This window comes from Schistocerca gregaria, chromosome X (assembly GCF_023897955.1).
Source record: "Schistocerca gregaria isolate iqSchGreg1 chromosome X, iqSchGreg1.2, whole genome shotgun sequence".
Classification (NCBI taxonomy): Eukaryota; Metazoa; Arthropoda; class Insecta; order Orthoptera; family Acrididae; genus Schistocerca; species Schistocerca gregaria.
The window spans coordinates 33,053,012-33,065,831 of record NC_064931.1 but is presented as its reverse complement, the minus strand read 5'-3'; the positions used below and the strand labels follow the sequence as shown (position 1 = coordinate 33,065,831).

The 12,820-nt window shown below is 39.6% G+C and overlaps 1 protein-coding gene across 1 annotated transcript in view; it reads right to left on the bottom strand.

The window, feature by feature from the left end:
• Positions 1-496: 496 nt before the first annotated feature.
• The window catches only part of LOC126298141 (2-hydroxyacyl-CoA lyase 2-like), a 94,512-nt gene continuing 82,188 nt past the window's right edge, over positions 497-12,820 (bottom strand). The window contains exon 11 of the mRNA XM_049989457.1: positions 497-2,105. Coding sequence (XP_049845414.1) covers positions 1,923-2,105 — 183 coding nt within the window. The 3' untranslated portion in view covers positions 497-1,922. The remainder of the gene's footprint in view (positions 2,106-12,820) is intronic.

Sequence of the window (12,820 nt, the reverse complement as noted above, 5' to 3'; positions counted from 1 at the left end):
GAGTGGATATTCAAAAATCATAAGGGTGCTCCACACAGATACATAAATTATATCTGTAAATCAAATTCACAAATGCATACCTCCAACATCTTTAAGAAAAACAATAATACTGCAAGTGAAATACATTTTACTGATTCTTCCACACAATTAATTATACTTTTACAATTTTGTTCAGATGCAAACAAAGGTAACTGCTGTAGACTACTGCGCTATGACAAATCATTCCAACAGTTCTAGTAAGACCACTACATTAGCAAAAATTGGTTCAGATTCAGTGTAATTAGAGAGTGTGTAAGAAAATGTCTTAATGGTTAGACAATTTTAACTCCTCCATGGAAGACAACTTTGTTGGGTATCTAAACTTTGGAGGAAGACTGGCTGCAATACCCTCACAGGGTAATGTAATCCAGACAATACACAATAGCATTTCAATAAACAAAAGTGATGAATAAGACTAACAGCAGGACAGAAGGAAGGAAATCAATGTGGTAGAAAGTTATGAAGCAGGTATAAATTTATTTTCATTCCACATCTGTAGGTACAATTTATTTGTAAAGTGACTTCTGAAGCTTCATATCATACATTGTGTTTTTCAATATGTCCAGCTGCAAACCAATATTATGTCCATGTGGTTATATTTGCTAATATCACAGGATTTCATAGCCAAAATACTGTTTTTCAGTAATCACACATCAATGGTACCAACAAAACAACAGATAAACAATAACTTTCTTTTAATGTACAACTACCTTAAGGCTACACTACAACAAGGAGCTGAACAAGTGTGTCTTAAAGTGCTGATATGAACAGAGAAATGAAGTACTACTCTCAGAGTAAATTACTTACTCTCACATGATTTACCAATTAAAAGCCAAATTTTTTTTAATAAGAGCAATTTTTGAATATTCTCTGTCCTCTAGAGATCTTACATAATTTACTGTGAATCTGCCTAAAGGACTGAATAACATTATTTTCCATGAGAAATGTCAAAACAGTAAAATTCACTTAAACATGAACACCCAGCCAGTGGCAGTCATAGGATCCAGTTTACACTAAATTAAATAGCTTCCTTGTAGAGCAGCCCATTACTAAATTTACAAACAATGCTCCTTATAATTCTCAGTGATCAACAAGTTAACTGAATAATTTAGATATAATCATCTGTGCCCATCATATCTGAAAAATCAAAAATCTGTCAACTGCCAGTTACTTATTTTCATTTTCCTTTGACAATCCACTGTGACCTTGTCAAGTGACTACAATAACATCAGAACACCTCTTGTATATGAAACAAACAAAATAACATAGTGCAGATGGGACAAAATCAGTATCAGAACTGCTATTTCCACAATACTCAACACAAACATCATAAATAAATAGTATTATGTTTATATGGCAAGACTGACATGATGCTCTTCACATATGAATTATAAGTCAGACCCTTTAACTGTAAGGTTTGGGCAACACATGGGGCGACCTCATAAAAATAACCCTGCCTTTCTTCTGGGAATGCATTTTTGAGGAATAATGGAGAATCAGTCAAGCATCCACAGGTATGAAAAAAATATTACAATACACTTGCAATATAGCTGCAGTGAAAACTGTCCCAGCTTCAATACTGATTAAAAATTATAAACTAGTACATCAAGTAATACAATTTTCAGTCACAGCACTATTTCACCATTTTAAGTCACTAAAGCTACCAAAATGATCCGTATCACCATAAAATGCCATTTAATACAAACTATCTCAATTTTTAAACAGAGATAGCTGAAGAACTTAATATCCAAACCACCTTTTGAACATTTCTCAGTGCTACCTTTACTTAATTATCAGAGCCTTTGTGTGATGTTTATGATTTCTCCTTGTACAGTGTCCATGAAATAAGGCTCCAGTTTAAAGTGCATTTACTCACTAAATCATCACACTGAAATACTTCCCTCTCTAAACTTTGTATTACCAATTAGAACATTTATCAAAACTGTGTGGTCCTTGCTGTGCAGATCTACTGCCTTTTTAAGAGAGGAAATTAAATTATCAGATGAGCTTGATATCAGAATTCCCTTCCCACCATAACCCTCTGCAACTTGTTCATAGTTGGTGTGCTGTTAGGAGAAGAACATACATAAATATCAGTCTTCATACTGTTTAACAAAGACAGAAATACACCTTTTTAATAAACATATTTCTGTAAAATAAATAACATCAATCACAGAAGCAATGAATACTAATGAATGACAAAATGATCAGGTTATGAAATTTCAGCTGAACTTGGTTCAGTTTCATAGACAAATTTATGCACTGAAAGGTCTTATTGAATTACTTTTTGTATTAGACACAACATAATGAATTAAATACCTGAAATGAATAGAGCCCAAATATATTCTAAAAAATATTTTACAAATGAGTTACAAAATATTACATATTCAAACAAAAATTAAGACAAAAATTAGGGACAGAGCACAAACTTGGATAGGAGAAGAAAACTAGCCATGACATTTCTGAGTAGCTGTCCAGGCATTTGCCTTTATCAATTTAGGGCAACTACACAAAACTTACACATGGATCTGCTGATGGGGACTGGAGCATAGTTCCTCTGGCATACAAGCCCAGTGTTTTGACCATTTCACAGCCATGCACACTACATACCAGTATTTAAAAAAAAAAACCACACATGCTACAGCAAAACCTTAAGAGTGTAGCAGGAAAACAAATTAATTTTCATTGAGTCGTTAAGAAACAGCATTTCACATACCTTCTACACAAGTTAAAAGTTAATCATTATCACCGGGCAGTGTGCTTCACTGGTAGACTGCTAATGTCATTGCAAACACTTCTTCTTCTTCTTCTTCTTCTTCTTCTTCTTTTAACAATTGGTCAATGCAATTGTAAAAAAAAGGGGGGGGGGGGGGGCATGAGGCCAGTATACTGATGCAAGCTTTTTGATTTGATGTCACTTCAGTGGATTGGATGTCAATGTCACTATTTATTTATTCACCTAGCTTCTCATTTTCACAGAAGTTCAGTACTGTCAGACTGGGCTGACACTTGGATGGGTGACATTCAGTCTGCTGTGTGCTGTTGGCAAGCCCTTGTGAGGCAAACTGTGGAGCTACTTGATTGAGAAGTAGTGGTTCCAGTCTTGTAAACTGATATATGGCTGGGAGAGCAGTGTGCTGACCACATGCCCCTCCATATCCACATCCAATGACAATTGTGAGCTAAGAATGACACAGTGGCTGGTTGGTACCATTGGCCATGGGGAGAAAGTGAACCTGCTGCCGTTTTATCTATTCACTTCATAGGCAGGGGTTCTTACAGATTAGGCCAAATGCTTAATAATTATGGGTTTAAGGTAGCATTTTCAACCAATAAAAATCTGAAAAAACTTTGGTCCATACACTGCACGCATCATATGACAAACTATTTCGCTCTGTGGTTTATAAAATCACTTGTGGGGATTGCCCAGACTATTATATAGGTCAAACAGGCAGAGCCATTGCTACTAGATATAAGGAGCACATTCCAACCAAAAGTGGTGACGGCACACGAGGTTCCTCCTTTGCCGAACACCTGATCCAAAATGCACATGCACCTAATCCCATAACCAGCACAGAGCTGCTACATCATGAGATTAAAGGTACTAGATTAGACATCCTAGAAGAAATGGAGACTTTTAAACATCTGCAATTTGAGGAGCATAACCTCCTTAATGATCAGTTAAAAAACAAGAATTTGTTTGAATGTCTTATGCCATTATTTAGAATATCATGACCAGATAATGGTTGATTGGCAGAAGCCGAGTAGTATTTCAGTGGTGGTGTGACACAGATGGTCGGTGCTTGATGTACTTTATTTTAGACATCCTGTAAGGTAGTGGCTAGCATGCGTGCATTTGAGCACATGACATTTTGGTATATGATTCCCATCAGGTGGTCTTTCCACATACGGTGCTTGCATAATGTGGCACACATGGTTTTTAAATAATTAAGATGCCCCCATCTATCCCATAGACAATAGTTATATTCATATAAGTGGTTACTAGCCCACGAGCAGTGAACTGGAGCCTCAGGTGACAAGATGAAGTTTAGCTGGTCCGTCTCGACCTTTTGGGATTTAATTTCCTTTACATTTATTTATAGTTGCAATCCAGAGACAACTTCATCCTTGTCCATTTATGGCATGCACATGGGGATATTAGTAGCTACCTTTTATTTCTTTTTAATTCTTCCCTGTGAAGAACATGCTGTTTTCCCATGTCAAGTGTCCATAAAATTTTCCTATGTGTCTTTTCAGGTCAAGCACATTTTATCATATCATATCTATTTAATAATAGCCTTTAATATAAGAGGCGTTAATTCTCTTTTGTAGCATGTAGTGATATTGACCTGTGTTGGCCGACAGAGTATAAGGGCGATGAAAGAGCATTGCACATCCGTTCATGCAATTACCATATTTTTTACATGTAAAACATAATTTGACCTATGCTGGTCGTTTGCTATTACATGGCAATGAAGTGTTGTCGTTTGGTCACTCACGCATTATTTTTAGTAATAAGATAAAAAATTAATCTTGATAATAGTCTTCATTCAGTGTGTGTCAGCAATAAGAAGTATATCTACATCAACTCATAAAACCAACAACTCAACCATCTGTACACAGGTTAACCAAGATTACTGCATTATGGCATTTACATGCTACAGTTTCGCTGTTTTGTGTCCTATGTCATCTTTCATTAATAACAATGGATGCGTTATGCAGCATTCATTGTGAAAGGGCCGATATATTCTAATAGTGTAAGTCAGGGTAGTGTGTTCGAACTTACATAAATCAATGCATAGTTCGTTAAATTTTAGTCATAACCTGGTGCAGAGGCTTTATGTTTAAGATTTTCAACCTTTCTATAAGTTATTTGTTTTAAGATATGCCTACATTGGTCTTTTACCTTTGACAGTCATTGTCTCAGTTAGACATGCGCAATGTTCCCTGCCACATTGATTTGCAGAGCATTATCTAGTCCTACTTAGTTTCAGGTGAGGTCCCAAGGCGCACCGCACGCCATCCATGGAGACAAGGTGCACGCCAGACCTTAAGTTAAGTCTTGGTATTGACTTAGTACTTATGTACTGCATTTTTAAAATGTGATTATGCCTATTCAGGCTGTTATAGTTTTATTTCTAGAGCATGCCCTCTTAGACAAATTATAGATTCAGGTATAGCTCCTGAAGAAGGCTGAATTATTTGGGCTGAAACCTAGGTAAAGGTTGGTTTCATTACCGTAATTGAGGCTGATAGTTTCTTATATATTAGATTATCATGATTGCTTACTGTGCTGCAATGCTGAAAGTACAAAAAGTAGCCAACTATGTTGGCCCAAATGTTCAATGAAAACATGTTACGTAAATGGCAAGATAAGCAAACAGTAGTGTTGTAAACTTATAGTGTGAGTGCGCATAAAACAGCAAGTGATAACCGTACCCCCTCAGACAGCCTAGGCAGGTCGCCTTGCAACCTGGACACACAGTGCAGCAAGCGCTGTGCCATGTGCACAACATCCCAATATAAGCCCAGCATGCTGGGCCATCAGCCTCATTTATATTTATTTGCTTACTGTATACTCACCTATCACACTTTATATTGATGTGTTCTACAGTTACGAGACTTTGTACTGTTCTATACTTTATTCAGTGTTATTCTGGATTTCTTGGTGTGGAAGCAGAACAAAATTTGGTTGGTGTTACTTCTCATATTGTGTCTGTCCACTGTTACAACATACTTTGTGATCAGGATGGAATTCTGCTCCATGTATTTACTTTGTTTGGTTTGATATACAGCCAGAAAGTCAGTGGAAGAAGTTATTCAACAACATAAAACTCTCACCAACCAACAGTGGGTTCTTTCTGTAATACTAAACAATGTGGCCCCAGATGCCACCGCCACTAATGCAACCCACACTGTTTTGGGACGCACATGAAAAATGACTTCAGCAACATTTTCAAGCCTCTAGAGTCGCTGACTACAATTTGTATAAGCCTTTATTTTTGGCATGGATTTCTTCTCCTCACATTTACCACCTTTTGTGCCATGGAGCCTTTTGTGCCTGCCAGCATCTCTTTTGATGAAATGTGTCCACTGCTTTCTAATTATCGTTACAAACATACCCATGTTACAGCTGCTTGTACTGAGTTCTACCACTGTCAAAACTGGCTGCAACGGTCATACAGAGCTTGGGCAGTGGAACTTCAACGGCTTAGCCATAGTTGCCAGTTTGTTACTGAGGCTCACTGGGATTCATATGCTGATAGGGAAGTTCATGAATGTGCTTTACAATGTGAAAATCTCTCTTTCACAGATGTTCTGAACATTGCTCAGTCTTTTTACGTATCTAGGGCAGCAGAATCAGGCAGAGGCATGGTGTGAGGTAGGCACCATTGTTTCCTCTCCTCCTCAGCTGCTGTTTGTTAGCTCACATGGAGGTGACAACATCATGGCACGCAACCACAGCCTCCTGGATGCATTGGAGCAGTGCCGTTCTAGGTAGCAGCAGTCACCCTCACCAAAGCAGTTGCACATTCATCTTCCATCATGCCCTTATTGTTTTGTTCAATATGAGAGGGCCATGTGCTCAAAGTGTTGGGCGATGCGCAACCATTGTAAAAAGAGAGAGAGAAGAAGAAGAAGGAGAAGAAGAAGACATATTGTGTCTGTGTGCAACTCTCGACTTCCTTCACCAAACATGAACATGGATGTGAACAGTGTTTCCTACGTGATGGTAGCCCCAAACAATCTCTACATTGAAGTATGTGTGATGGACAAGATGTTCAAAATGCATGTGGACACAGGAGCAGCAGTGACTTTGTTAAATTCTCAAACCAGAGTGAATCTTGGATCAATTGCAGTGTTCCCTGTATCTCGTCAGTTGGCGGGTTACAACGGAGAACAAATACCCATATTGGAACAGGCTTCTACTTCCACAGTGCATGAAACAGGTGTTTGGCCTTTGACCTTTCTTGTAGAGGATGGTATCAACATGGAAAACTTATTTGGATTGGACGTCATCAGAATTTTTGGGTTCTCTATTTCTGAGGAAGTGTATCTGGTATTGGATCGAGTTCCATACTAACAACTGGACGTGTTTTGCTCAGAATATTTCTCCTCGTTCTTGGGAGTTCTGGGATGTGCTACAGAAGGCTCACAGTCCCAGGAGCTTTATGGGAGCAAGTCAAATTGTAACTAGATCGATCTACGTCTTTGGATGTTATCGTGCTTGTCTCCCTCTAGTGAATGGTCTAGTACATTGGTAACTGTCAAAAATCTTAATGGCAACCTTCGGCTCTGTGGTGATTTTAAAGTGTCTGTAAATTCACAGTCTACTATTGATACCTGTATCTTACCCCATACTCGTGAACTCTTCGCGCAGCCTGCTGAGGGCCAACATTTTTCCAAAACAGACTTCCAAAAGCTGACTTACAACTGCCTGTGGATGACGATTCTAAACATGTCCTCATAGCGAGTAACCCCTTTGGGTTTTATCAATACCAGCACCTGCTATGCAATGCGACTAGCACCTCCGCCATTTTACAGTGATTTTTGGAGCAACTCATACCCTCTGTGCCGGGGTGCATTAGCCATCTGTATGATACTGTGGTCTCATCTTCCTCAACAGATGAACATTTTCAGAACATTTATGCCTTGTTTATGGTGCTACAGGCTGCTGGTTTGAAATGTAACTTGGACAAATCACTTTTTTTTCAGCCATCTATATCTATCTCAGTTTTGAAGTCTTGTGTGCTGGTCAAGCCTTTACCTCAGCATATTGATGCCATTACAGCTTTACTGCATCAAAGAGTTGCAGGCCTTTCTCAGAAAGATTGCATACTACCATAAATTTCTTTCTGTTGGAGCCACATCAGCCCAGCCACTTTGTGCTCTCTTACATAAATATGTTACTTTTTCAATGGTAACCCACCTTTGTGCATGCTTTCACCCTATTAAGGTCAAAATTATGCTCAGCACCCTGCTTGGCTACCTTTGAACCAGGCCAACATCTTGTTTCGGCCACATACACCTCCCAGAATAGCCTCAGGGCTGTTCTTGCACACAAATATGAAGACGGTTTCAAACCCCGTTTTGTGCATGCTTTCAAGACTCTGAATAAGGTGCAACAGCACTACTCACAGATAGAAAAAGACGCCCTTGCTATTGTGTATGCACTTCAAAAATTTCACACTTTCCTATATGGTTCAATGTGTTATTTGATTACTGATCATAAACTTCTGGCTTCTCTTTTCAATCTTTTGGTACCTTTACTGGTCGAAGTGAACCATTGCCTGCAATGCTGGGCACTTTTTTTGTCATGCTATAACTATGAGATTCATTTCTGGCCCACAGTACAACACACTAATGAGGGTGCTCTTTCACGATTGCCGACTGGCTCCAATCCAGCATTTGATCGGGATGAACTGTTGTGTTTCAGTTTAGACATTGAAGCTCAAAACACTGTCGATGACTTTCCTGTTACCAGTTCTCACATTTTGGTGGCTGTTATGGCTGATTTTATCTTACGTCAAGTTGTTCGGTTTGTCCAAGGTCCATAAAAAAAATAAGGCTGAGCAGTAAGAGTTCTGTGCTGCCATTGGCTGAGGCTGTGACATCACGAAGGAACTGTCGCTGCCTCTGGAACAGCGCTACAAGACGCAGCCCGCGCATTTAAGCGATGTATTTGTGAAATGTTTCAGTTTCTACAGAAATAGTAAAAGATAAATTGTTATTCTACTATTTCTAGAAAGTTACTGCTATATTCTGTGACTTGTCCAGCTTTTAAACAGACACTGCTGAGTGCTGACTTTAATAAAATCAAGCATCTATAGATCAAACTTTACAAAAATAAGTGCAAAGTACAGTCTGTTTTGCAGTTCTCTACGAAGTAAACGTTCGAAATGAGAATTCAATTTTCTAACTTTGGCTCTGGGAAAGGTGTTAACTTGTAGACAAGCTCTATGTAACGCTCATTTATATTCTGTTTACATCATGTCTACAAAAACAATGTCGTTTGCACTCAAGAAATTATGCAATAATTTTCTCACACCTCAAACCTTTGGCTTATATTTTTATCAAGGTGGATGTATAATGTTTGCCCTAGTTGTTAAAATTCACTTATATAAAAGGGCATTCAATCCAAAAAAAAGTGCTGCAAAATACGATTTACAGGAAATAGTGGTAAATTAACTTACTGAGTCCGCCGTTCAGCAAAGTTGGTATGTAGTGTGGGAAACAATAAGCCAATCCTTGACACTGTCGGTGTAGAGTCTTGCTAGTTGTGAAACAAACACAGACAGAGGACCTTCACTTCTATCACTAAGTTTATACATTATTTAACTTTCACAAATATTGTTTATTTACATTCTAAGGCGATGACAAATACCGCTTCCTTGCTTTCTGTTGCTGAGCGGCAACTGCTTTCTTTGACTTGTCCTTTGCAGACAGCCAACGCAATTGGATAAATGTTCTCGTCCTAGTGTAAACCTTAATGATTTCTGGGTGAATAGTGGGGAATCGCTAGGTAAGTATAGTGCACAGGTTCTTGATGACACCAGTTTCCCTGGAAAAACTGTCATGTCCATGGATCTGGGCAAAAATTAATTCAAATTTGCTAATTGTTTCGAGCCACATTTCTGAAGGCACAAGCAAACCCCCACGAGAAACCATGCCCAGCCATCCTCTCGACGTCTCCTTAGGCAGTGTCAGTAACTCTCCAGTGGGTGTGGCCAGTGATCTGTCATACTGTCTGCACCGATAAGCTACATATGCAGCAAGATATTTAAATCCTTCAGTGCTACAATCAGAAGCCAGTGACATTGGAGGCACATCGGATTCTCCTACTCCAAAATCTAAATCTTATATCTCCTTGTCTCCTTCAACCATTGCCAACGCCTCAGACATATCAGGCAGGATATTGCCAAAAACAGTTGCAGTCACGAATCTTCTTCACCTGGCTCAACAGACGATGTATTTGAAAGTGGAATATCGTAAGTGTTTGCTCCCAACAACAACAGTCTTATCCGGCTCTTTACCTCGACTGGCGATGGATGATCATAAAAACGCCCAAGGCCTTTTATAAGAGAAAAAAATTTCTCCATCAGTCTTGATTTAATCTTGCTGTAAGAATATATTCAAAATTATAAACAGCTAAGTCACTGAACAGACCCAAAAGTGACCGAACAGTTTTCAAAAATCCTTTCTGGAAAGGTAGGAGATGCTTTGAGTTGCCAACACACATCTTCTCACAACACTTAGAAAATTTACGTAGGCACTGTTCTTGGGCTTGAAAATTGACACCAAATCCACAGGCTACCGATTTATTACTTTCTTTTGTCCTTGAATTAAGCACATAGAGAGTCTCATCCACCATCTGTATGAAATCACTGGCGTGTCCTTCTTCAGGCATCAAATACCGAATCGCCTGTGCAGTTGTATTTGATAGCAGCTGAGCTGCTGAGCGTACTCGCTGTCGCTCTCTGCCCTTCACTGTAATGTGTTGCTGAGATAACTTAGGACATATTTTCATCTCGCCACTCTCCAAAAATAACAGTTTCTCGAACACAGTTTTTGTCACAGCCTTGTTTTCCAACATTATTCCTTGATCCAGCAAGTGGTTCCTTAAGAGTTTGAGCAAATGGGGAACGTCAGCAAACACCCACACACGTCTCAGAGAATCACACGAGTGTGGAAAACAAGTATTTTCATGTGTAATGCCAAGCTCCTACCAGACAGAACTATTCTTTGCACCCATGTCTGCTACTGCAGCCACAACATTGTAGCAAATGCTGGCCAGGAAAACAATAACTTCATTCAAGAGTGCTGCTGTCATTTGAACATCAAAATTGAAATAGATAGGCCGCTTCCACGTTGCAAACAAGCCTTGGACCATGACAACAAGGACATTACTGTGAGGTCGAAGAATCCTGTCATCTTGCTGATCGTAACAAATTCTACTGTCAATGTCCATTTCATCAAATGACAAAACACAGATACGTTCCCTGTCAGTCAGTGTTGCAGCCTGCATTTTCATCATCACTAAAACATCCTTCAAAATTCCTGGTTGGCAACTGAAACTGCAATTAATCCAAGAACACAAGGTTGACACTGCAGGTAGAGGTTATCCGAGTTTTTCTCTGAGGAAATTGTAACTCTTCTGTGAAAGAGCACGTAAAGTAATAGACTTACAAATGTCCTCTTTGCCCCATTGAACCCGTTTTGAACCATGCAACAAACTTCTAATTTGATTGGGTGAAAATATTTTGCCAAGTTTTCGATTAGTTTCACGGGACACAAGTTCCTTTTTATTAAATTCTTCTTTGTGCAGACGTCGTTTCATTGAGGACAGCTGACCTCTAAGATCTTTATTACGTGCTCGCAATTTCATGCACATGTTCCTTGGATGAGCATTTCTCCTCTGTAGTGATGCTACAGAATTCTGTAAAGTGACTTTATGTGGATCACTACAAAGAACTTCATCTGTAAATGTATACTTGTCAACATTCCTCTTCAATGGTGAGAGCTTCTTTGAAGTCTCTAGGCTTCTTCTACGAATTTCACATTTGTTAAAACATTCTTTCCTTTCTTCTATTGGAATCGGTTTGTTATCACTGGCGCCACTAAAAGGCAAATTGCAAGATGGATACGCGTCACTCTTAAGGATTAGTTTCCGTGGTAAATTTAACAGTTCTGAATGTAAGTCCCGGATATAATCCGTTTCCTTGAAATGACGAGAGCATATTCTAGAGTTCCCTACATTCACAGGATCTTTCCTGAAGCATTTTGAAAGCTAAACCTTTTGCAGACTTTCATCATGTGGGAAACAATGCAACACTATTTCAGTCCCTTTTGTACTGCGATTGTGAGAGTTACAGCCAACACCAGCACAATCTGGCATTGCTTCCACACACTCAAATACTCCGGACACTCACTGCACAAAGATAACCAAACAGAAATGATAACACGCACAAAACACAACACAGACGAACCACAACACAAAGCTCAGACGTACACTTCGCACGCGCCAAGAGCTGTTCCTCAGTGACGTCATGCGCAGAACATCAGAAATGGGTTTGCTTCTGTGCAGCAGTTACTGCTCCCTCATGAGTTTGTCCACTATGGCTGCCTGGATGAACTACAAGGCTGGGTGCGAGATTCTTTGCCTAATTATTATGCTCTCCACCACCACCTCTCAGTTCCTGATGGTGCACTACTGTTGGCTACTGAAGTGTCAGCACTCAGGGTTGTGATCCCTACTGCACTGCAACAGGGCACCATGTGCCTTCACCACCTAGACCATAGGATTGTTTCTCATATGAAATTGCTGGCCCACTGCCACATGTTTTGGCTGGGTATTGTCAATGAAATCATGCACATTGCTACAGCCTACCAACAGCATGTCACCCATTAAGAGGCAACCTGGGCCTCTGTTTCCCCGTGGCCCACAACTCAGTGCCCCTGGGAGCATTTTTATGCCGATTTTGAGGGAGCATTTTTATGCCGATTTTGTGGGACCATTTTGGCTTGCAGTAGTTGATGTTTTCTCAAAATTTTCTTAAGTGGTTCATTGCCTATCCTCATCCATGGCAACTACTCTCCTGGCCATCTCAAAGATTTTTTTCCTCAGCAGGATTTCTGTATATGCTTGTGACAGACAATGGCCCTCAGCTTGTGTCTCAAGATTTTGAAGATTTCTGCGCAAAGAGTGGCATTCAAAGCCCCTCGTTTTCACCCAGTCAAATGGAGGGGCGGAGTAGGTGGTGATCTGTATGTACAAAACCCA